Raw genomic sequence first — 23,490 nt, forward strand, 5'->3', positions numbered from 1 at the left:
TTTTATTTCTTATCACTTTTTTTATTATTTCTAAGTAGTTGTTTTAAATTGCTCCAATCAGTGTTATTCAAAGTTTCTCCTGATCTGTACTGTTAAATGTCAATCAAGCGAGTGCAATGTTTACAAGAATTAAAAATCTCGAAGAACTCTTCGGCTTCGAAAAAACCAAGACAATCGTCGACTACAAGATAGATCGCCTAACATCCCCTGGTGACAACTATGGCAGCTTGATGTTAAGTTTAGTCGTCACCGTTGCAAGTCCCACGAAAACCGAAGTAATCCCTGTTGTTGCAAAAACGCTCGCCCCCAACGATCTCATGCAGGAAATGTTCAACGTTCAAGTGTCATTTCGAAACGAAATCAACTTCTACAAGAACATATTTCCAATTTTACAAAGCTTTCAACGCGAACATCACTTAAATGAAGTGATCAATTGTTTCCCGAAGTACTATGGAAGCAGATTAAATCTAAGTGGCATCACTGACAAAGTCGATTCGGACGCCTTTCTCCTTCTGGAAAACCTTAAACCGTTGAATTTTGTCAACCTGGAGCGAACCGAAGGGTTTGACTTGGAAGTTACTAAGTTGGTAATCGGCGCACTGGCGGAAATGCATGCGGTCGCTTTGGCATTGAAATTAAAAAAACCAGAAGTATTTGCGAAGAAAGTTAGAAAAGATTTGAGAACTATGCAGTTGAGTGACGATTTCAGCAAGAGTATTGAACGCAATTTACACAGAGTAGTCGACAGCGTGGAGGAACTACGTCCTTTCTTGGACCGCATCAGAAAAATTCCATTTTCTACCATGTATCCTCCAAATACTCCGCGAGAACCATTCGCCACAATTAGCCATAACGACTGTTGGGTGAACAACGTCTTAGTGCAAAGAGATATTGACGGTAGACCCGTGAAAGTGAAACTGGTGGATTTTCAAATTGCCGACTACGGTTCCCCGGCAAAAGACGTTCTGTTTCTGATATTCACCAGCGTAAAAGAGCGAATTGTAGTAGAGAACTACGACGAATTGATCGAGCTGTATTACGAAAACTTTACAGCACTTTTGAGACGATTTGAGTGTGATCTGGAACCATTCTCTAGACAGGCTTTCGAAGAAGAGTTGAAGTATGAGGCGAAGAATTCCCAGTTTTGTCATGTGCTCCTTATGTTGTTTCCCATCTTTGCCCCGAAAGGTTCGGTGATGGAAATTTCCGATCTTAAACCCAGTGATATTGGAAGTGGTGAGCCCACCGAGCTACATCGCCAAAAGTTAATTTTTGTTGTTGAACAATTTGTCAAAAGAAACTGGATTTAAATTTGAAGAAATAAAACTATTAAAAGTTTTATGTTGTTATTAAAATTTTAATCTATTGTTAAGAGGGAGATATGTCTATTGTAAAAGAAGGTTAATGAAATAAAAATTAAAAAATGAAAAAAGTCTTTCTATTAAGTGAGCCATGACATTATTATTATTACACCATAAAATAAAAAAATGTCAAATTAAAAAAATCAAAGCACACGGACAGGCTAATAAAACTTATTTTTTCTATTTTGCGTTTAGAATTATTACATATATATATATATATATATATATATGTTACGGACAAAGACGATAATTCGGCCAATAACGTTATTGGCCGGTGAATGACGATAATGGCCAGTCAAGTTGGACATTAACCATAATGACCGGCTAATAACGTTAATGTCCATGCAATTTGGGCAATGTTGATAATTCATAACATAACATAATACAAGCGTGCTGCACAAAAAAAATTGCAATTCGAAGTACCATGGATCACTCTCATGCCACAACAAAAATGAATAATTTTGACTACTCTACCTATTATTTGAAAAATTAGTATTTTTCACTTTGTTCTGGTGGTTTTTTTTAGTTTTTTTTTATTTACTTACGTTACCAAGTAAAATTTAATAAGTGTGAATAATATTTTTTTCTCCCTACCGGTTAGAAATGTAGGCTGTGGATACCTCATTTGAGGTGAGAAAATTTAACTTTCTCGCTAAGGTAAGAAAGTTAATCATGAAATGTTTATGGTAAAACTGTACCAAAATACAAATGTCAAAAGTGTCAAAAGTGAAATAAGTTATTGATAAATGAAAGCCAATTAAATGAAGTAAGTTGGTAGGTCAATCATATAATCTGGAAAATAAACAGATAAGCTAGGTAGGTAGATTACTTTACCCTGTTTATATCAAATTTTCGAACAAACCTCAAATCTTCAAATGCGATGACAAGTTAATTTGTTTAATGTCATTTGAAAAAAGTAAAAAAAGATGGTTATATTCGTGATTAAAACGAAAATTTTGAGAATTGAATAGTAGGCTGTGTTATTTGTTAATAACACAGCCTACTATTCAATTCTCAAAATTTTCGTTTTAATCACGAATATAACCATCTTTTTTTACTTTTTTCAACAAAGTTGTGCCGGTAGGGAAAAAATTTGTATTCAAACCTTGTTAAGAAAGTGTCCTTGCGGACCTTAGGCACTTACAAACCTCGTCTACGACTCGGTTTATAATCTTTGCCTGCGGTCTGCAAGAAACCACTTTCTTACCTTGGTTTGAAATATACTATTTCACATAGTCACAATATATTGTATACTATACATAGTTTCAATAATAATCATGTAACCTATATTAACAATCTCCAACCGTTTTTGGCCATTATCATTAATGACCGGGCAATGATATTAACGTTGGAATAAAAATGACATTTTTAATAACATTGCCCACCCGCCACGGGCCATAACGTCATATCGTTATATCGTCATATCCGGTCATTATCGATAATCGCCAGGAAAAATGGACATTCACGTCATTGTCCGGCCGTTATCGTCAATGTCCATTTATCGTCTTTGTCCGTAACATATATATTAGTATAGTCTAGCACCCAAATGACGTCATTTGAGTCTTTAATAGGTCGTTGGCGTGTTAGAATAGACTAGTAAAATTTACTGTATTGATGTTGGTAGCGTGAAGTGTCAACTGACAGACGTCAAAAAATAAATCTCGCCGAGAACAAAGCAAATTAATAAATAACAATGAACAAAACGTTTAATTTTCATTCTGGTATTCGGACTTCTCCGGCAGTAAATTTCCTAACGTCTTTTGTGCATTTTGCCTAATTTGCGGCGGCATTAGTGATAAACTTTCTTCAGCATTCATTTTCAAACATCAAATGCGAAAATTAAAAAAAATCTGACGTTTTAAATTAATTTTTTCGCAGCCGGCTAAAATTATGCCACATAAAAAATGTCACCAACCACCGCAAAATTCCCTATATTTAAAATTTTTATTTTTTTATTTTAAAATGGTATAAAGCGGCAAAATAGAAAAAATAGTACCTATAAAAGAATTGTTGCAGAAGGTCCTTCAAGCACTCATTTGTTCCTCAACACACTGCTACGCGGCTCGTTTCGGAATTTCAAATTCGTGCTTGAATAGATGCCTTTTGCAACTTATATTTTAATATACTATTTTATTTTTATTTAAATACGCGCCAAATATGCTGCAGCCCAACGACATTCGTTGTCACTGTCATGGACTCATGGCCCACTTGTTGAAAGACTTTTGGATCGCTGGGTATATCTTATCATCTTGATTATGTATAAGTTGAAGAAACTTTCCGCCATTGTGAAATATTATATTTACGTAACAAATATGACATAAGCGATGTTGTCCACAATTAATTAGCGAAAAATGAGACATTGCACAACACACTGTGACGGTGTGGAGTTGTTTTTTTTTTTGGATATACGTAGTTACTACTTAAGAAAATTGGCGACTGTACCTACAACAATGAACAACAAAACGGCCTTTATGGCAGATAAAGTCAGGCCATCTTGTATAAAATACGCAGGTCCCGACAACTTGAAGACAGAGCCTGAAGAAGCGAATAAACTTCATCAACAGTGTTTCGTGTTTGATAAGATTAGATTAAGTAATTGAAATGATACAGCGTCATTTTTGACATCTCGAATTATCCAAGGTCGCTAATTACACACTACAAAACATTTTTCGCAGCGCACACCAATCAGTTAAACTGTGTATCGCAAACATGTCCGTCGAAAAAATTAACAACTTAGAGCACCTCATCCCGTTAGGTGAGAGTAAAAAAATTGTAGATCACAAAATAAAACGTTTGACGGCACCTGGCGAAAATTATGGTAGTTTGATGTTAAGTGTGGACGTCACCGTCAAAACTCCTACTGGAAATGAAGAAATCCACGCAGTCGCGAAGACGGTCCCGCCGAACGAATTTATTCAAGAGGTATTCAACACCCCAGTGACTTTCCGAAACGAAATTGCTTTCTATAAAAATATAGTTCCGCTGTTACAACAGTTCCAAAGGCAACATGGCGTCAAAGAAATTATCGACTTCGTCCCAAAGTATTACGGAAGTAGAGTCAATCTGAAGGGCGACGAGGGTGAGGTGGATCAAGACGCAGTTTTGCTAATGGAAAATTTAAAAATTGCAAATTATACCACCTTGGACAGAATGCAAGGATTCGATTTGAACGTGGCCAAACTCATTATGAAGAATTTGGCTCAGTTACATGCTGTACCTTTGGCTCTCAAGTTAGAAAAACCTGAGATTTTTGAAAAGGAAATCAAGCCGTACATGATGCTGTGGGCTCCAAAAGAACAACAACACAACGTTATGACGAAACAATTAAGTGACCTGGTTGACGATATAGAAGAATTGAAACCGTTTAAGGAAAGAATTCTAAACGCCTTCGACCAGCAAATGAAACCACGTGAAACTCGAGAAACTTTCGCAACCATCACCCATAACGATTGTTGGGTGAATAACTTCTTGTTCAAACTAGAAAATGGTAAACCCGTAAAAAGTATAATCGTCGACTATCAGGTGTGCAGTTATGGATCTCCTGGTAGAGACATAGTTTTCTTTTTGTTCAGTAGCGTGAACGACCACGTTTTGAAGAAACATTACGACGATTTGATCAAGCTGTACCATCAGACGTTCATATCAGTGCTAGAGCAGCTAGGATGTGTTACAACGCCGTTCACTTTTGAAGCTCTTGAAAAGGAGATCAACTACGAAGCCAGAGATTCACAGTTTGGACACGTAGCGTTTATGCTGTTTCCAATATTTGCTCCTTCGGGAGAAGTGCAAGATATCACCGAATTTAGTCCCGAAAACATGATATCTCACAAAGTCTCCGATTTACACAAGCAGAAACTTGTATTTGTTGTTAAAGAGTTTATAAAAAGAAACTGGATTTGAATGAAATGGATTTTTTTTGTCCAATAACATTGATTTTATTTATGTTTATTGTTGCTGTAATTTTCAATAAATTGTATTGTTGTTAATTAACATAAGTGCGTTATTGTGATTGATAGAATGCAGTTTTTTAAATAGCCTTAGATAACAAAATCCCCAAACCATAACATTGAAATATTAACAATGTATCAAGATTGTGTTGGTAATATCTTGAAACATTCGCGCCACTGATTCTCATTGGTTGTTATGAAACTCACGCAAAAAATAAATTATATGACATTTCAAATTTGAAACTGTCAGTGCTGTCAAGTGGTTTAAGCATTTAGATTTGCGATTTTTCATCTTTAGAGCTTTGGTTTGCGTTTCTCTGGTTTTAAAAATTATTAATTTTGATCGTGTTGCTGTTTTGATCTGTTCCGTTGCGATTTTTTGTTGATTTTTTTGAATTTGTGAAGAATTTAGCATAATGAACACTATAATTACAAACATAAAAAATGATACAGAGGTCATTTTTGTTCATGCATTAAATATTAATCTCTTGTTTGTGTTTAGCCATTTCCGAAAAAATCTGGATATGTTACTCGTGAAATGCCCTGTATTAATAAAACCTAATATGTATATTACTCCTACTATACTGAAGTTTTCTTTCGTCTTTCCTAAGTGCAAACATGCAGAATAATAATAAAATATTACGTGCAAACCTGCTCTTTTTATTTTTTTTTAATTTCGCGCCGGATCTATTTGTTGTAGCGCTGAGTGAATATTTTTGGTAACATTTATGTCAAGCAATCTATGAGTGGACAGAGCATATATCTATTAACCAATTAGTAGTAGTTAATAGATATATGGGACAGATTATATAACATATAACCTTACATTTTTGTGAAAAATGCCTGTTACCAACCCACGCGAAAGTCCCTAGTCTAATTTGAAAACTTGAGCAGCTGAAATTTCATGAATCAGTAAAGTAAAGTGCATAGATAAAATACATATATTACACTGGTTTAATAAGACGTATTCGTTCCATTAAAGCGTATAATATAGTATATAACGGTATTAGACCGATATGGGTTATATAACAGATGAGGTTGAGATATTGTAAAATCGAGGCGGAGCCGAGATTTTATAATCAACCGAGTCTGTTATATCCATATCGGCCGTATGTTGTTTTATAGTTTTCTTTATACCAATAATACTTAACATTTAGCGATGATTTATTTGTAAGACTGACATTTCTCTTTACTTCAAAAATTAAATTTAGTTGTCATTTGTGCCGTAACCGTAGCAACGGCACCAAAAATAACGGCCTCGGTCTGATAATTTTGAATAACGGCCTAGTCTGTTATAGGTGTCATATCAATCAAGCATTGAGTACTGATAAATCCTAATAACAGTATGGTATAAAGAAAATATACTATTTGATCTTTGCAGGTAATTTGAGTGACTCTATCATAATAATTTAAGAAAAAGATGCACAATAAGTAAACTCGGTACAGGTTGCAAAGACGCACTTGTCATTTGCAACAGCATTTTTTTCATATTTCTGAACCAAATAAAGGCACAAAGGGACCAGAAAATCATAGTTTGGGTTGAATATTTTCCGTATATTTATAATTTGTTTCAAAATCAAAAATCCACCAACATTGCATTCTACCTCGAAAATACAACCACCAACGTCGCCAACTTTTGTTTTTAGTGTGTTTGGAAGTGCCAGAAAAACGTAGGGTTATGAAATAAAACTGTTGATAGTCGTTTTGGTCGTAGTTCATCGTGTTTTTTAAATTCTTCGAAGCACTTAATGAGCACTCGCTTTAATTTAGCGGTTAAAAGATTCCTTGTTTTTCGAGGCATTTTTATAATTTGATATTTGTGACAAACTGAAGGTCAAATTTTGGCGTAAGGTTGGGCCAACCCAAAAAAATGAAACTTATTCTAGGAATTTCTTTTTTTCTGTCAACATAATTCAACAGGTGGTGGATTTTTGATTTTGAAACAGATTATAAGTACAGTTTTAAAGTAATTTCAAATGACTAATGCCATAAAAGCGCTGTTGAAAATTACAAGTGTGTCTTTGCAACCTGTACCGAGTTTAGTTGATTTTATATGCAGATTGCAAATTTATAAAACTAAAACTTTACTAAATTCTACGATAATGATAACTCTATGTGCAATTTGTATTTTAAATTAATTTTGTAATTTTAATAAGCACTGATGATCACACGAGACGCTACTGATTTAAACCGATTGCTGTAAGCGTAATTGCTGTGACAAGGTTATACTACTTAGACCAGAGAGTAATCCGTGGATCAGAGCAGTCCAGTGTAATCTACGGTCACAGATTACTCATATAAGCAGATAGTGCACTTGACCAGCAATGCATTGATTGTAGCGGTCCAAGATTCTTGCCGCGGTAGCTTTCGTTTGGTTCGCGCGAATTTAAAATGTGAACCGATCGACGCGGAATTCTAAAATTGTAAATAAAGCAAACCAAACCAATATATGAATTCTAATCAATTCTATTGATGTTATGTCCATAAAAATTATACAGAAAATAAAACCAGAATAAAATATTAACGTAATATATGTTTCAGAAAGAAAAAATAATGAAAAATTCAAACAAATCAATTATTCTACAGGGTTATTCTAAATGATTGTAGTCGAAGTAGGCCATGCCCATGTTATTACGTTTTTGCCGCTTTCATGTGAACTGTCAGTTGTGTCGCTGTCACTGTCATTTTTTAGGTGAAAAGTGCGGTGATGAGGATTTTATTTATTTTTGTTAAATTAACGATTGAATCCAGAAATATTGTTCTACAATCAATTTTAAAAATATTGAGTTGTTTTGCGCCCAATTTAACACATCATTTTGATGATTTTTTTATGTGGAGCGGCAACCATAAATTTTACATTCAGTTTTCACGCCTACTTCGACTACAATCATTTAGAATAACCCTGTAAATAAAACAGTCAAAATGGAAACGGGCTAACCCATACAGACTTAATTGTGGCAAGAAATAAGTTTAAATTTTGTTGTAGTGAATTTAAACTACAGTTTTATTTATACCAATTAATTGTAAGTTATTATTAGGCTTTGGTTATAAAGATATTATGTTATAGTCAATTATAATTATTATATTAAGTATATATTTTCTGGGTTAGGCCGTTTTATCTTTTACACTACCTCAAATAAATGCTTCACAAAGTTACAAATGCGATACATTCAATAACTTTCTGTTTTTAAGTGTTGGGCAATTTATGTTGCGGTTATAATATTTTAATGCATAATAAATTCTCATGTGGAGATACAGTTTTAGAGAATAATCTAAGGGAAAATTCTTCTTTATCGTATTTATTTACAAAACCAACTAAACAGGTTTTTAAATTTGTGCGAACCAAAAGAGAGACTTGCGCACTGAAACTCGAAACAATTCGAGGTCCGAGTGCACTGTTTATATAACTAATCTGTGCTACGGTGTTGGTGTATGATAGTTATCAGTGATGAAGCACGTTTTAACGTTATTACGTGGCTAAGATTTGTGAAAATTGTACAAAGTAAAAATTGTAACATAGGTACTCTATAACATAGTGAAAATGAGCCAACAGAAAATAGTTCGGTTGGAGGAGGTGGTCAAAGATTACTTGAAATGCAACCAAATTATCACCAGTTATGAAGCCACTAACCTGACAGCGATGGGTGAAAATTACGGGAGTCAAATGCTCGCTTTGAAATTCCACGTTTCAAACGGGGAACAGAAGGAAATTATTGAAGCTGTAGCGAAAATACCACCACCTGGTGAATTTATACAACGGATGTTTAACATTCCCGTGACTTTTCGGAACGAAATAGATTTCTACAAAAAAATAATTCCAGAATTAAAATCTTTCCTACAACAGAAAGGTATCGATAATTATCTTGACTGCTACCCGAAATTCATCGGGGGCAGGTTAAGTCTAACACCTGAAAAAGATTGCGCTGACGAAGGCGCTCTGCTCATCCTTGAAAATCTCAAATATTCAGGCTACGAAACGTTAGACAGAATCATCGGTTTTGACTTGGAAACAACTAACCTGATCTTGAAAGCGTTAGCTAAATTTCATGCAGGACCTCTTGCCATGAAACTCCTAAATTCCCAAGTTTTCAAAACCAAAATCAGATCTCTTTTCACTCCATACAAAGTGTTCGAATTTGACGAAGATACATTGTCCTTGTGCGTTGAAAAAAATCGGAAAATAGTCGAGGAAATCGGCACTTGCAAGAAATACATTCAGAGAGTGGTAGATGGATTTAAAATGAACCTGCAGCCAGTTAAAAATTCTCCAGATTGCATCCGCGAACCCTTTGCCACCATCATTCACACAGATGCATGGGTCAACAATTTTATGGTACAGTTCCACGAAGGAAAACCTGTCAGTTGCAAAATCGTAGATTTTCAACTGGACGAGTATGGGTCACCTGCACGGGATCTTATCTTTTTCATATTTACAAGTGTTCAGATTCCGGTTGTTTTGCAACACTACGAGGAGTTGATCGGTTTGTACCATAAAACATTGGTAGACGATCTGGTCAAGTTTGGGTGCGACCCTGCTCCCTTTTCGCGACAAGAATTCGAAGAGGAAATAAATGTGATGGCAAAGGAAGAATTTGGTCACTGCATGATGATGCTTCAGCCTATATTTGCAACAAAGGACACTCTCAAAGAGTTGGACGAATACGACGTAGATGATATGACTCGTGTGGACACGATTTCACCTAAATACAAGGAACGGGCAGCTTTCATTATTGAAGAGTTCGTCAAGAGAGATTGGATATAGTCAGTCATTTACCACGATCATTTTCTTTTAGATATTTGTCATTCACAATAATAAATTTGTATCTGAATTAGGTTAATTTTAGACCGTGTTCATTAATTTTTTGTTTACACTGTTGGTGTAAAAAAAAAATTAGATTAATAGATATTATGAAATTAAATACAATAGAAACAATTTTTAAGAAAAAATAAATAAAAAAATCAAAGATTTAAATTTCCATCTTATTTATATTGTTCTATAAATTTCTAGAGTTCCCGAAAAAGAACCGAAAGAAGAAGAAAAAGGCAGCGACTGTTGGCTAAATACCTAAATGACATGATTAAATTGTAAATTCGATGTTCAAATACAAATTAAAAGTAAAATTTTCAAGAGTGGACCTGCGCATTCCATTTTGGTTTTTTTTTCAGTTTAATCCAGCTGTATCGTGAAACTTTTATTTCAGTTTCCCTTTTGTCTCGACATGTTGAAAAAAGAGTTGAACCTCCTAGAGTTTGCACATATTATTTTTATACTTATTGCGGTTTTTACTCCCAAAAATAATCCCGAAGAAATTTCTGACTCATTCGAAAAATGGCTAGAAAGTAACGAATTAATTTGTACCATAAAAAGTAGTCGACGAATTCGTCAAGTTTGGATGCGACTCTTTACTCATAATTGCACAACAAAAAAACACCTTTGACCTTCGACTTGCAAAATCGCGATAAAAAAAATAAAAGTGGTTTCATTCTATCTAGCTAACGGCTCATAACGTGTGAATTGGATGTTCTCAATGCCTCTACATTAAAAAGACTTAAAAAACACAGCTTATCAATGATAAAACTCTGAAAAGCATTAATGTACTATAGTACTTTATTACATAAATACTCATATACCTACATATTTATAAATTGGGACAACACAACCTCGAAAATTCAAAACCAGGGAAAGAAATAACCTTCGATTTGATTGGTTTTGTATGTTTTGTAATTATTAATACAGAGGCGGCGTCACATTTTGTCAAAAGAACTTTTAAAACGTTCAACATTTGTGCCTCTAATAAATATTTCGAATCGAGCTAATTTTTGTTATCTGAAATCCTGACACCTTAATCGATACTGGCTGTTACACTGAAATTAAAAAAAAATATATGAGAGGATCCGCTACTGACTTTAAAACGAGTTTTGTAACACTGCTCGACTTTCTACTCGATTGTGAGAGTCTCCACTGTTCATGTCCCCGCTGAACGTTATCCACAGCGAAAAAACCTGAGAGATAGGTAATTGTACATGGTGATGTAGACTTTCAATAGGTATATCACATGATTGACGCGTGTACAATTGACTTTGTTGATTAAAAATTGTAAGACATTTTGGTAAAAGAGTGCAAAATGAACCATCAGGAAATTGTGAAACTGAAAGAGCTACTCGAGAATTACTTGGGATCGACTACGAAATCAGAAATCACCAATCTGACAGCGAGGGATGAGAATTACGGGAGTCACATGCTCGCTTTAAAACTCCACGTCAGAAACGAAACGCACACAGAAACTGTTGGGGTCATAGCAAAGACACCACCACCTGCTGGATTATTGACACCCCTGTGATCTTTCGTAACGAAATCAATTTCTACGGAACTTCCTACATAAAAAAGGCATCGATGACCATGTATATTTACATTGCTATCCGAAATTGCTCGGAGTCTCAAACCCAATAGAGATTGTGCTGACTCAGGCGCAATCCTCCCCCCTCAAAATTTTCAAACTTTCAAGCTACGAAACTCAACAGAAAAATCGGTGTCGACTGTAAAACGGCTGAAGTAATTTTAAAAGCGCTGGCTAAATTTCACGCAGCGTCTCTAGCGATGAAAATACTGAAGTTTTCAACAGTAAAATCAGATCATGGATCATGGTTCATCCCGTACTCCCGTACAAAGTTTTCGAGTACAAGTTTGTTGAAAACATCTCTTTGGTGGTTGGCAAGATAATAAGAACACTTCAGGATATCGATAACTGCAAACCGTACATCCAAGCAGTTCGTGATGCATTTAATATGCATAGAATCAAAAATGCATTAGAGTTCGTTCAAGCACCTTTCGCCACAGTTATTCATACCTACCGATGGATAGGTTAACAACTTTATGGTACAATTCCGCAATGGAAAACCTGTCAGTTGTAAAATTTTTGATTTTCAGCTGAACGAGTACTGGTCATCTGCAATCGATCTAATCTTCATTTTTTATACTTACAAGTGTGCAAATTCCGGTTGTTCAGCAAGACTACTGAATTGAAAATACATTTATTCAGTTTTTATATGTTACAATTTCATGGGTACAATATTGATTACAGTCTGTATATGTTTATGCTGCCGCTGACGCTTATCGCCTTTTCAGTAGAGTGGAAATTAATTTGATTTTAAGCGTAGCAAAAAAAAAGTTCTATATTAAGTGACTCGATATAATTTTAGGTTAGGTGACTGACTCTATATCATAATTACATCGAGAGAGGACTAGTATAGTTGGAGGTCGGGTGGTAGGTCATGGTAGTTTGAGGAGAGTAAGGCCGTGGGGAGGTGTTTGTGTTTTTTTGGAGCGCGGTTTAGGAGTCCGATTTTGGTTGGGAGCTTGTACGATGTGTGTAGTGTTTGTGTCGTTATGGTAGCAACACTACGAGGAGTTAATAGATCTATAGCCTACGACAAAACACTCGTAGATGATTTGGTAAGGTTTGGGTGTGACTCGGCCTGTTTTTCGAGACCAGAATTCAAAAAAGAAGCAACTCTGGCGGCAAAAGAACACGAGTTGTTCATTGTACAGGGTTATTCCTTTGATTTTATATAATATAAAATCAAAGGTTATTCTAAATGATTGTAGTCGAAGTAGGCCATGTTATTACATTTTTGCCGCTTTCATATGAACGGTCAGTTTTGTCGCTGTCGCTGTCATTTTTTAGGTGAAAAGTGCGGTGATGAGATTTTTATTTATTTTTGTTAAATTAACGATTGAATCCAGAAATATTGAGTTGTTTTGCACCCAATTTAACTCCCGTTCATCATTTTGATATTTTTTTTTATGTGGAGCGGCAACCATAAATTTTACATTCAGTTTTCACGCCTACTTCATCTACAATCATTTAGAATAACCCTGTATAATGATGCTCTAGATTCAGAGGGCGGTTTATTGTTGAAGAATTCGTGGATTTAGTCAATAAATTTCTTATCACGGTTGCTTGTTTTATTTGTCAATTATATGGCGAAAATTTGTCCTGACCTTGAATATTATCAAGTATTTCTTGATAATAACCTTCCATAGCAATGTATGTAATAATAATTAGATAGATTAAAATGATTGTAAGATTAAATTCGGCCATTATACAAAACTTTATGAAATAAAAAAAGACAAAATTTTAATTTTAGCTCAGAGTTCAGAGCTTCACACAGTCTGAATTCCCGGACTGATCCAAGATGAGGCTTAGGTTAGATCTTTTCTGGACGCAGTTTCTTTTAAATCCGAAACAATTTCATTGTACTCGACTTTATCAGTACGACTTAATCTGTAGGAATATTTTTCTATTTGCTTTGAGTTTTCCAAGTAAGTAGAAAACGCTATTTAGATAATGATGTGGACCATTGTACGATTTACTTTATAACAATTGTGTAAAGTACCTTGACAAGTGTCTCATGAAACAACAAAATTTGTAAGTAATTTTGCGAATATGTCCTCAAAGATATCGATTTTATTAAAATATGTTCGTACAGATGGAGAAGCTTGAGATATCCGACTTTGAAGAAGTTTTAAAAAACATTCTGCCAGCAGATAAAAAATATGTAAGGAATGAAATAACAAGACTAACATCGGCCGGTGAGAATTACGGCAGTGTAATGTTAGCCATTAAAATTATATATGAAAATGTAGAAAACGAAGAAAAGGAAACTTTACATGCCGTGGCTAAACTGCCTCCTTTGACTGACTTCGTGAAACTGTTCCAAAACACTTCCGCGACTTTCAGACACGAATTAGGCTTCTATCAAACCATACTACCTTCCTTGAGGCAATTTCAACAAACGCAAGGCTCTAGTAAATCTCTCAACTGTTTTCCCCAATTTTACGGTGGTAGATTAAATCCTGATCCTACTGCTCACTCAGTCGATGACAGTGCAATCATCCTACTAGAAAATCTCAAATGTAAAGGCTTCACACTAATTGATAGAACAATAGGTTTTGATTTGGACTCTTCGAAACTAATTCTAACAAAATTGGCAGAGTTTCATGGAGCAGCTCTCGCCCTAAAAACCACCCAAGATGAGTTCTTCACCAATAATCTCACAAAGTATTTCGACGAGTTTCACTTGTACCGAATAGAAGGTGAAATAGATTTTATGACGTCAGATAATATGATCAATGCTACCATTAAAATGATAGAAGAGGACGAATTGTGCTCCTTGCATCTAAACGAAATTAAAGCGGCGATCACGACTTGCATCGCTAACATCAAACTCCCAAAAAACTCGCATAAATTTAGCCAAGACACCTTCGCAACCGTCATCCACGGCGACGTGTGGACTAACAACATCATGGTCAAAACTCATATGAATAGAATTGTCGATGTTAAATTCGTAGATTTGCAATTAGTTCAACACGCATCTGTGACCAGAGATGTGTTGTTTTTCTTGTTCACTAGTGTTCAAGGAACGATACTGAAACAACATCTGGACGATTTAATCATGTTTTATTATCAAAACTTGACAAAGATTTTAGAAGACCTGCACTGTGACACAACTCCATATGGTTTTGATGTTTTCAAAAACGAAATGAAAAATGTGGCAAGTCAAATCGCTTATTTCCAGATAATGCCAACTTTGCATTGTGTGTTCGCGTCTGAAAATAACATTTGGGAAGTGGAAAAACTTAACAAGGAGCGTCTGTTCGACCAAATTCAGACTTCGCAACTTTGCAAGAACAGAAGTTGCTTGATTACACGAGAATTTCTCCAAAGAGGGTGGTTTAAGTAAAAGTTTTGTTTAGACCACCAACATTACACGTCCATATTATTGGTTGCTCTATCTTTCACGCTTTAAACAAGTAGTTCAGCTGTGTAATTGTAATAATTATGTTGTTGAGGCCAATACATTTATATAGTGGGATTGTTACTGATGTTAACCAGTATAGATAATTAACTGTGCTCGAATAAAATCAAACGTTGTGCTTGAAACACTGTAATGGTGCGTTAAATTGTTCTATTTAAAATATCTTATTTTAAATTCTGACTCCCAAGATTTTCGAAAAATTTTGACCTCACTGGAGTGCGCAAGCGCATCCATAGTAACATCATCTTTTTATTATATCATTGCCTCCCCGAGTCCCTGTGCCGAGTACCGACCGCGACTACCGCAAGGTTCTTTGTATTCGTTGAATGGGCAATGGGGTGGTGGTTTGACGTTTCGTCATAACCTTAAATAGCATCAGTCATATTTTTTATTTTCGGACGACATGTAAGTGAATCATGTTCTTGTAAAATTGTTTCTCACATTTCGTTCGTCAAAGCAAACATCATAAAAATTCGCATGTTTGCACATTACTTAGCTGTAGAATAACTATGCTGGTCAGGTGACAGTTGGTACTTTTGTACAATTCAAATCGGCAATAATAATTGTAAAATCGAGATCATGACCGTCACATATACTGCACAAGTGGCCACGTGCAGAGGACTGGGGTGTTTCCTGAAATTGTTAAGAAGGTAAGTTGTAGGAGGGAATTTAAAAATTCTTGTTGCCTTGAAAATGTTGCGTGTGTACTTTTTAATTACTTAATAAACATTGGGTGTGTGTTCTGTTGTCGTTTTTAATTTAAATGCGCTGATATTAATACAACGAAATCAGTACATAACAGTAGTTTTCTTTAACAAATGATTAAGTACGAAAATAATGAAAAAATATCTTTTCGGACTTGCTTTTATCGGAAGTGATGTCATCCTTTTGTTGACGGAAGCGATCACGATAACTGGTAGAATTATAATGTAAAGTTCGTAAAATTTCGATAAGTAACACATTGCCGTCATAAATTTGTAATTGTTTATTTGTGACAGTCACGAATAAATCTAAATTGGAATGAATCTGAATCCTTGACTTGGATTCGACTGAAAAGTATGTGTATTTGATTTAAAGACGTAATTGTTGCCGTTAAGCAAATAAATAAAAAGAACTTTTACCGTGCAATAAAATTTACTTGTTTACCGTTGCGGTGATTTACACTCCGATAAACTCTCGTTTTATTTCTAGATGGAAAGGAAGTATCTATAAGCTCGTCTGGATGGACCTCATCGTGTTCTTGACGATCTATTACAGCTTGAATTTCAGTTATCGCTTTCTCTTGGGCGCCACCGGCAAAGAACTCTTCGAAAATGTGGTCAGATATTGCAAGGAATACGGCAGCTTGATCCCGTTATCCTTCGTCCTGGGTTTTTACGTATCGATAGTGATGACGCGTTGGTGGGATCAATACACTTCCATTCCGTTCCCCGATCCGTTGGCGGTTTTCGTGAGCGCTACTATTCACGGCCAAGACGAAAGAGGTCGAGTGATGAGGCGCACCATAATGCGATACGTATGTCTCTGCTTTACGATGATGTTTGCCATGATATCGCCCAAAGTGAAGAAGAGATTCCCAACACTGGATCGTTTCATACAGGCCGGATTGATGCACCAAAGCGAGAAAGATGTGATCGCGGACTTGAATAAAAAATTTCCGAATTACTCCAAACACTGGTAAAGTAATTTTGGGATGTGGGAGACGAGGAATTGAAATTGTCGCGGTTTAAGGTTGCCGATCATGTGGGCCGCGAGTATCATAACCCGCGCCCGAAAAGAGGGACGTATTAGGGACGATTTCGCCGTGAAGACTATGCTCGATGAACTGAACAAGTTCAGGGGGCAATGCGGTTTACTACTGAGCTACGACATGATCAGCGTTCCTTTAGTCTACACCCAAGTGAGTCTCGAGCGTAACTTGTCCCATTAAGGTTAAATTATTTGTTGTAGGTTGTCACTCTGGCCGTGTACAGTTACTTCCTGACCACTCTAATGGGCCAGCAATGGGTGGAGGGCAACGAGTACAAGTTTGACCTCTATTTCCCCGTTTTCACCACTCTCCAGTTCTTCTTCTACGTCGGTTGGCTCAAAGTAGCGGAATCATTGATCAACCCATTCGGCGACGACGACGACGACTTCGAGGTCAACTGGATGGTCGATCGCAACCTCCAAGTTTCCTATTTGATCGTCGACGAAATGCACCACGACCACCCCGAACTAGTCAAAGACCAATACTGGGACGAAGTTTTCCCTCAACAACTCCCTTACACGACTCCTTCGGCCCGTGAGACTCACCCTCTCCCGTCCACTGCGAATATCTCGGTTCACCCTAACGTAGAATCGGATTTGATCGGTCCGTCGTCTCTTAAAATCGACGAAATAAACGACATGAGCAGCGGACCCATAATGTTCTCAGCGAAAGGGGGCAAGGGTAGTTCTCAAACTTCGATGGGAATGGGGAGTTCCGTGCCGGATTCGAGACCAATCTCGAGGGCGGCGTCGGTTACGAGCATGCTCAAGAGATTTCTTAGTCGTGAGGACAAACCCAAGCCGGAAGATAGTCAAGAGCTGACCCAAGTCAACGTCAAGAACCCGGGCAGTGTGAAGAAGTTGGCCAACGAAGTGATCGAAGAAGTGGACGAACAAACGACGATCACCTCGCAAAGGTCTGCAAAAGAGCCGAGGCCGAGCGTTTTGGGAGTGTTCGGGCCGCCGCCTCCGTCCGAGCCCATCAGTATGCCCAATTCGAGCCTAAATGATCACAGGTGAGAGTCTGCATGGTCACAAGCTTACATTTGAAACGCTGTCGTCTCGTCGACTGCATCAACTTTGATCATTTTAAACGAAAAGTGATAATATTTAATTAGTTTCAAAAGGAGCGTCTATGACCCGTTTCTGTTGTCGACCTCCGCACCCGTGACTCAAGATGATTACAAAGACACCACAGATGCGGTCAGTATCGGTAGTTCGTCGTCTGAAAAAGACGAATTCGTCGAATTGAAGAAGAAAAGAGACGAGGAAAGACTCAGCAGGTAGATAGATATTGCTTGGCGATGATCAGTTGTTTACTGAAAATTTCAGGTTAAAACTGAATCTGACGAGGTCTCTCAGCATGACGGCCAACGAAAACGACAATGAATGCGACTTGTTGTTAGAAAGAAGCAATTCCAACGATCCACCCTCTCCACACACGCCAGCTTCAGTAGTCTAAATCAGTATTACCATTAAAATAGGAATTAATAATCTCGATTAGCAAATAACTAATTTAACAGAATTAAACGGGCTACCAAATGTAGAGTCACCAAGAATCAGTGAAAATGCGATTGGTTGGGCCACATTCGCGCGGATGCGCATTTCGTGGGTTGCTCCTGGCGCCTGTATTTAATGTGATATTCGATATAGATATTTCATATATTTTTATAATTAAGTTCCACCAGCTTGACATGTTTACCTTCATGTACGTGAAAAAACACAATTGCCATGTCACTTCAGTTTGAAAAAGACAATTCACGATTTTTTACACAATAAATCTATTGTTTATTGATTTAGTTCCTTTTTTTTTACACTGACATCAATCACAGAAACGTTATCATAATCAAAAAGAGAAAACCAGAATGACTAAAGAAAACATGATAAGCAGTTGAGATAAGAGAACTGTGATTTTGCAACGTTTAAAATTTTAAAATGACTGTGACATACACGAGAGAAGTAGCAACTTGTCGCGGACTATCTTGCTTTTTGAAATTATTATTAAGGTAAATGCGGCAATCAATATTATCGATTACGTAATTAAATAGAATTATTCTAGATGGAAAGGCAGCATTTACAAACTCGTCTACATGGAACTCATAGTCTTTTTACTGATCTATTATACTCTAAATCTTATTTATAGATTTGTATTAAACCAAAACGGAAGAGAGTGAGTAATTATAGTTATCGCAAAATAAACACAAGATTTAACCAAGAGAGGGTGTGTAGACGCGAAACAATGGATTTATGTAATTAAAGCAGACGTGATCTACTTAAGTGGCATTTCAAAAACAAGCGAGCTGTAACGGCTAAAAATTGAAAAAAAAAATTAATGAAAAGAAATCTTTTCTCTCTTTTTAGATGGTTCGAGCATGCGGTCAAATATTGTAACGCAAGTACCAATTACATTCCGATATCCTTCGTCTTGGGCTTCTACGTTGCCATCGTGATGACGCGCTGGTGGAACCAGTACTGTTCCATCCCTTTCCCAGACCCAATAGCCGTCTACGTCAGTGCCACTATTCACGGCCAAGTATGTATCCCCTCACGTGTTTAACTGTTTGTACTTTCAATAACAAAACGTATCGCGATAGGACGAGTGTGGGCGAATGATGCGACGGACAATAATGCGTTACGTATGTCTTTGCGTGACTATGCTTTTCACCAACATCTCACCCAAAGTGAAAAAACGGTTTCCAGGCCTCGACCAATTAGTGGCGGCCGGTTTGTTGGAAGAAAGCGAGAAGAAGGTGATTCAAGGTTTGAATAAAAAGTTTCCGACGTACTCGAAACACTGGCTGCCGCTGGTCTGGGCTTCAAGCATCATCACCAGAGCCCGGAAAGAAGGTCGGATCAGGGATGATTTCGCAGTGAAGACGATGCTAGACGAGATCAACAAGTTTCGGGGTAAATGCGGGATTTTGATCACTTACGATAGGATCAGCATCCCGCTGGTGTACACCCAGGTGGTGACTTTGGCCGTCTACACTTTTTTTCTTTCGGCTCTTATGGGACATCAGTGCGTGGAGGGACACGGCTACATTTTCGACTCGTACTTTCCGATTTTTACACTCTTGCAGTTTTTCTTCTACATGGGATGGTTGAAAGTGGCCGAAACGTTGATCAACCCCTTCGGAGATGACGACGACGATTTCGAATTGAACTGGATGGTCGACCGAAACCTTCAGATTTCGTACTTGATTGTGGACGAGATGCACCACGAACATCCGGAACTGATCAAGGATCAGTACTGGGACGAGGTCCTCCCGGATCAGCTGCCCTACACTCCCGAGACTGAGCAATTTCGCGAAATGCATCCTCTACCCTCGACCGCCAACATTGCGTCTCAGTACGAAGATGATCTGATCGGAATGAACGATCTGAACAGCGTCAAAGGCTCACTGTATTCTCTGGCCGGGTCGTCGAACACGCTCAGAACAAGAACAAATTCTGCAGCGAATTTGCTGAAGAAATTCATGAGGAGCATGTCCAACGATTCTGAACATGAAATGTGGCAAAAAATTCCCAAGACGAGACTCGCGGAGGTTATCGAGGAAGTCGACGAACAACTGACAATTATTTCGATGCGTGATCAACCCTCGCGACCGTCAGTAATGAATGTTTTTGGTACCCCTTCCTCGCCCATCGACATCCCGATTTCACCCAAAAGGTGAATTCGATATGTTAAAAACGTAACAAAAAATATTAATTATGTTTGCAGTCATTTGAACACCGAGGCTAATTCCAGTTCTTTTGAAACTCTGAAACAAAAACGAGAAGAGGACAGATTACGACGAATCAAAGACAACCTAACCAGATATTTGGAGCGAAATAAGCAACTTTAGCCGTCAAAAATAAGTAATATGTAACACCTGATAAAATAAATGATAATCCATGATAAAGACCCGATAAAGTTTTTGTGTGTTCTCCTATATCCATAACCTTCACTGTGATTATTTATTGAGAGAAAATGACGGTAAGTTACACCAGTGAAGTAACAACATGTCGAGGATTTTCTTGTTTCTTAAAACTCTTGGCGAGGTAAGAAATCCACTTTTTGTGATTCTTGATTCGCAATTTGTGTACACTTATAGATGGCGTGGGAGCATTTACAAACTCGTCTGGGTCGACCTACTCCTTTTTCTAATCTTTTATTACGTCATCAACATTTCCTATAGATTCACTCCCGACGGTTCTCACTCGAAACTGTAGGTACTGAACTTACTCTAACCCACTACTAAAGTAAAAATTTAAGGTGTTTTGAGAAAGTCATAAGATATTGCGACAAATACGTAAACTTGGTTCCTCTAAGCTTCATTTTGGGCTTCTACGTTAGCCTCGTGATGACCCGATGGTGGAACCAATACTGTTCGATTCCTTTTCCAGACAACTTGGCCATAATAGTTGGAGCCAGCGTCAAGGGACAGGTTTGTAGAAATCGTTGAGATTCCAAAGTCGTACAGTGAGACTTTGAAGGATGAAAGGGCAAAAATCGTTAGGCGCACCATCGTGCGTTACATCTGTGCGACCTTCACAATCACCCTGACGATGTTGTCACCGAAAGTAAAGAAACGTTTTCCAACTCTGGAGCACTACATAGGCGCCGGTTTACTCACCAAAGATGAAATCAAAATTATGAACGATTTGGACAACGAATTCCCCAGTTACTCCAAATATTGGTAGACGGACAATTTGTTATTTCGACTCGACTGAAATTACATTTCTAGGCTTCCTCTAGCTTGGGCTGCCAACATCGTGACGCGCGGCCGCCTCGAAGGCTTCGTAAGAGATGACGTTTCGGTGAAAACTATTCTCGAGGAACTCAACACCTTCAGGAGCAAGTGCGGAGCGATGTTGGATTACGATTGGATCAGCGTCCCTTTGGTGTACACTCAAGTTGTCACTCTCGTGGTTTATTGTTACTTTATCGTTTCGGCCATAGGGAAACAAAGCGTAGTTTTTGAGGACGATGACACTATCGATCTTTATTTTCCTTTTTTTCTCGTACTTGAATTCTTTTTTTACATGGGATGGCTAAAAGTGGCCGAGGTTTTGATCAATCCGTATGGGGATGACGACGACGATTTTGAAGTAGTTTGGATGATTGATCGTCATCTTCAAGTGTGTTATTTATTGGTGGATAAGATCCATCAAGAGCATCCGAAATTGATGCGAGACACTCACTGGTTTGAAACGGCACCGAATTCGCTTCCGTTCACTGTGGCATCCCAAAATTACATGCAAGAATATCCGTTTCCTTCTACTCTAAATATCAAAGTAAAGCAGTCTGATCAGGATGTCGTTATGCCAATGGAAGAATCAATCTCACAGGTAATTATCGATTTGCAAATACCGCAACGACAACAATACACTTATTCCTGTTGACGATTAGCCAGATGGAGTGAGGCGCAGGTCAGGTGTTTATTTATGGCGTAAATATGGGCAGTTAAACAAACGGAACAACCGCACAAATAAAATACCTTTAAGGAAAGTTGTTTCTATTTATACTAACGATCAGTATATTGCGGTGAGTAAAAGAAGACAGAGGATGGATTTAAAAAAAAATTGCTTATTTTCTCAGGGAAATGATCTCTCGAATGAATTTGATGAAAGTATTCCTGTAACTAAAGCAGAGTCTCAAGAAACTGCTTGTGATGAATTTGACAACTTAAAACGCGCCAGAATGGAAGAGCGCAAAAAAAGGATCCAGCAATTTGTACAGATGACAAAAAATTAGGAGCACAGTTTACAAAAATTCATGATATTGCAACATAATGTTATAAATTAAAATATAAACAAAACATATAGTTTTTGATTAGAATTTCCTTTTTGGTTATCAGAGAAACAAGCTGCAAACGTTGAATATGATTAGAAGTAAAGTGATAACAGATGGGATTCATAAAGTTTGAATAAACTTGGTATCCTTCCCAGTTTTCTTGATAACATCCAAAATTTCCTGTGAGGATAAAGAAGTTTTTACCTTAACTTGTTGTCCTGGCAAATCAATATTGATGTCTTGCACTCCTTTGTCTAAAATTATGCCGTCAATTTACGCCAACAAAAAAATTCGAACAAATAACGCACCTTTTAACTTATTGAGGACTCTCTCGACCGCTCCCGAGCAGCCCTCGCAAGTCATAGCAACTTTGTAAACGTGGACCTGTATCTAAAATATTTCGCCGTAAACCGATCATTGCATTAAACATTCAGCAATATAGTTACTTACGTTTGACATATTTTTTAATTAGAATAAAATGTGAAACGACTAGCCAGCATTCAAACAACCTGATGAATGTGTTGACCAGTGTTGACAACTTTGACACGTTTTTGACAGTGACAGTAGGTACCGATTGTATGAGTAGTAGGTCAAATGTTAAGCAAGCGCTAAATTTTAAATTTTAATTAAAATAAAGTTCAGTCTAATTAAAAAATAAATAAAGGTAATATTTGCTGTTGATTATTTAAACGTTTAATTGCATATTACACATTGATAACAGTATTTGTCATATGTCAATTTTTATTTGTAAAAGCGAACTCCAACTGGGAATTAATTATTTTTTGTGAAGTCTGTTTATATTGTACTACTTATTTTTTTTTATATAAAAACCAGTTCT

The 23,490-nt window shown here is 37.0% G+C and overlaps 9 protein-coding genes across 14 annotated transcripts in view; 7 read left to right on the forward strand and 2 right to left on the reverse strand.

Moving 5' to 3' along the window:
• eIF3k (eukaryotic translation initiation factor 3 subunit k) overlaps nt 1–23,490 on the reverse strand; it is a 117,196-nt gene that overhangs the window by 7,494 nt on the left and 86,212 nt on the right. The gene's annotated exons all lie outside the window — the stretch shown is intronic.
• On the forward strand, nt 117–1,432 carry LOC138132645 (uncharacterized). Its single transcript, XM_069050230.1, has one exon. The coding sequence runs from the start codon at nt 117–119 to the stop codon at nt 1,308–1,310; it is 1,194 nt and encodes a 397-aa protein (XP_068906331.1). The 3' UTR covers nt 1,311–1,432.
• LOC138133350 (uncharacterized) lies at nt 4,020–5,890 on the forward strand. Its single transcript, XM_069051218.1, has one exon. The coding sequence runs from the start codon at nt 4,071–4,073 to the stop codon at nt 5,259–5,261; it is 1,191 nt and encodes a 396-aa protein (XP_068907319.1). The 5' UTR covers nt 4,020–4,070; the 3' UTR covers nt 5,262–5,890.
• On the forward strand, nt 8,691–10,280 carry LOC138133934 (uncharacterized). Its single transcript, XM_069051950.1, has one exon. It carries the CDS (start codon nt 8,850–8,852, stop codon nt 10,068–10,070), a length of 1,221 nt encoding a protein of 406 aa, XP_068908051.1. The 5' UTR covers nt 8,691–8,849; the 3' UTR covers nt 10,071–10,280.
• On the forward strand, nt 13,594–15,260 carry LOC138133933 (uncharacterized). Its single transcript, XM_069051949.1, has 2 exons — nt 13,594–13,737; nt 13,799–15,260. Exon 2 carries the CDS (start codon nt 13,799–13,801, stop codon nt 15,050–15,052), a length of 1,254 nt encoding a protein of 417 aa, XP_068908050.1. The 5' UTR covers nt 13,594–13,737; the 3' UTR covers nt 15,053–15,260.
• Nucleotides 15,394–18,671, forward strand: LOC138133929 (bestrophin-4-like). Of its 5 annotated transcripts, XM_069051942.1 has the most exons (7): nt 15,394–15,532; nt 15,585–15,777; nt 16,319–16,804; nt 16,859–17,027; nt 17,078–17,892; nt 17,995–18,159; nt 18,209–18,671. In XM_069051942.1, the coding sequence occupies exons 2-7, from the start codon at nt 15,707–15,709 to the stop codon at nt 18,336–18,338; spliced, it is 1,836 nt and encodes a 611-aa protein (XP_068908043.1). In that variant the 5' UTR covers nt 15,394–15,532; nt 15,585–15,706; the 3' UTR covers nt 18,339–18,671. The 5 variants fall into 5 exon arrangements, with proteins under 5 accessions (XP_068908043.1, XP_068908045.1, XP_068908044.1 ...); XM_069051944.1 differs by lacking the exon at nt 15,585–15,777 and having other exon boundaries at nt 15,402–15,532; XM_069051943.1 differs by having other exon boundaries at nt 15,429–15,777; nt 18,004–18,159.
• Nucleotides 18,724–20,780, forward strand: LOC138133931 (bestrophin-4-like). The gene is made up of 5 exons (XM_069051946.1): nt 18,724–18,882; nt 18,936–19,046; nt 19,238–19,409; nt 19,471–20,546; nt 20,598–20,780. Exons 1-5 carry the CDS (start codon nt 18,812–18,814, stop codon nt 20,719–20,721), a joined length of 1,554 nt encoding a protein of 517 aa, XP_068908047.1. The 5' UTR covers nt 18,724–18,811; the 3' UTR covers nt 20,722–20,780.
• LOC138133932 (bestrophin-2-like) lies at nt 20,756–22,677 on the forward strand. Of its 2 annotated transcripts, none has more exons than XR_011160573.1 (7): nt 20,756–20,917; nt 20,971–21,084; nt 21,132–21,303; nt 21,353–21,555; nt 21,604–22,207; nt 22,273–22,403; nt 22,458–22,560. XR_011160573.1 is itself a non-coding variant. In XM_069051948.1 (7 exons), exons 1-7 carry the CDS (start codon nt 20,847–20,849, stop codon nt 22,611–22,613), a joined length of 1,455 nt encoding a protein of 484 aa, XP_068908049.1. In that variant the 5' UTR covers nt 20,757–20,846; the 3' UTR covers nt 22,614–22,677. The 2 variants fall into 2 exon arrangements, 1 of the variants encoding a protein (XP_068908049.1); XM_069051948.1 differs by having other exon boundaries at nt 20,757–20,917; nt 22,269–22,403; nt 22,458–22,677.
• On the reverse strand, nt 22,622–23,253 carry Atox1 (Antioxidant 1 copper chaperone). The gene is made up of 3 exons (XM_069051951.1): nt 23,103–23,253; nt 22,961–23,042; nt 22,622–22,906 (listed from the first exon to the last, which is right to left on the reverse strand). The coding sequence occupies exons 1-3, from the start codon at nt 23,109–23,111 to the stop codon at nt 22,773–22,775; spliced, it is 225 nt and encodes a 74-aa protein (XP_068908052.1). The 5' UTR covers nt 23,112–23,253; the 3' UTR covers nt 22,622–22,772.

Source organism: Tenebrio molitor, chromosome 6 (genome assembly GCF_963966145.1).
Source record: "Tenebrio molitor chromosome 6, icTenMoli1.1, whole genome shotgun sequence".
Classification (NCBI taxonomy): Eukaryota; Metazoa; Arthropoda; class Insecta; order Coleoptera; family Tenebrionidae; genus Tenebrio; species Tenebrio molitor.

What these genes read in the sequence shown, in the direction of transcription:
- LOC138132645 (XM_069050230.1), top strand. Translation starts at nt 117, where the DNA reads ATGTTTACAAGAATTAAAAATCTCGAAGAACTCTTCGGCTTCGAAAAA.
- LOC138133350 (XM_069051218.1), top strand. Translation starts at nt 4,071, where the DNA reads ATGTCCGTCGAAAAAATTAACAACTTAGAGCACCTCATCCCGTTAGGT.
- LOC138133934 (XM_069051950.1), top strand. Translation starts at nt 8,850, where the DNA reads ATGAGCCAACAGAAAATAGTTCGGTTGGAGGAGGTGGTCAAAGATTAC.
- LOC138133933 (XM_069051949.1), top strand. Translation starts at nt 13,799, where the DNA reads ATGGAGAAGCTTGAGATATCCGACTTTGAAGAAGTTTTAAAAAACATT.
- LOC138133929 (XM_069051942.1), top strand. Translation starts at nt 15,707, where the DNA reads ATGACCGTCACATATACTGCACAAGTGGCCACGTGCAGAGGACTGGGG. An exon ending in CCGAATTACTCCAAACACTG is followed by an intron (nt 16,805 to 16,858) that starts GTAAAGTAATTT and finishes TCGCGGTTTAAG; the next exon opens with GTTGCCGATCATGTGGGCCG. An exon ending in TCGAGCCTAAATGATCACAG is followed by an intron (nt 17,893 to 17,994) that starts GTGAGAGTCTGC and finishes ATATTTAATTAG; the next exon opens with TTTCAAAAGGAGCGTCTATG.
- LOC138133931 (XM_069051946.1), top strand. Translation starts at nt 18,812, where the DNA reads ATGACTGTGACATACACGAGAGAAGTAGCAACTTGTCGCGGACTATCT. An exon ending in TTAAACCAAAACGGAAGAGA is followed by an intron (nt 19,047 to 19,237) that starts GTGAGTAATTAT and finishes CTCTCTTTTTAG; the next exon opens with ATGGTTCGAGCATGCGGTCA. An exon ending in ATCCCGATTTCACCCAAAAG is followed by an intron (nt 20,547 to 20,597) that starts GTGAATTCGATA and finishes TTATGTTTGCAG; the next exon opens with TCATTTGAACACCGAGGCTA.
- LOC138133932 (XM_069051948.1), top strand. Translation starts at nt 20,847, where the DNA reads ATGACGGTAAGTTACACCAGTGAAGTAACAACATGTCGAGGATTTTCT. An exon ending in CCCAGTTACTCCAAATATTG is followed by an intron (nt 21,556 to 21,603) that starts GTAGACGGACAA and finishes TTACATTTCTAG; the next exon opens with GCTTCCTCTAGCTTGGGCTG. An exon ending in CTAACGATCAGTATATTGCG is followed by an intron (nt 22,404 to 22,457) that starts GTGAGTAAAAGA and finishes TTATTTTCTCAG; the next exon opens with GGAAATGATCTCTCGAATGA.
- Atox1 (XM_069051951.1), bottom strand. An exon ending in AGTCCTCAATAAGTTAAAAG is followed by an intron (nt 22,907 to 22,960) that starts GTGCGTTATTTG and finishes GCATAATTTTAG; the next exon opens with ACAAAGGAGTGCAAGACATC.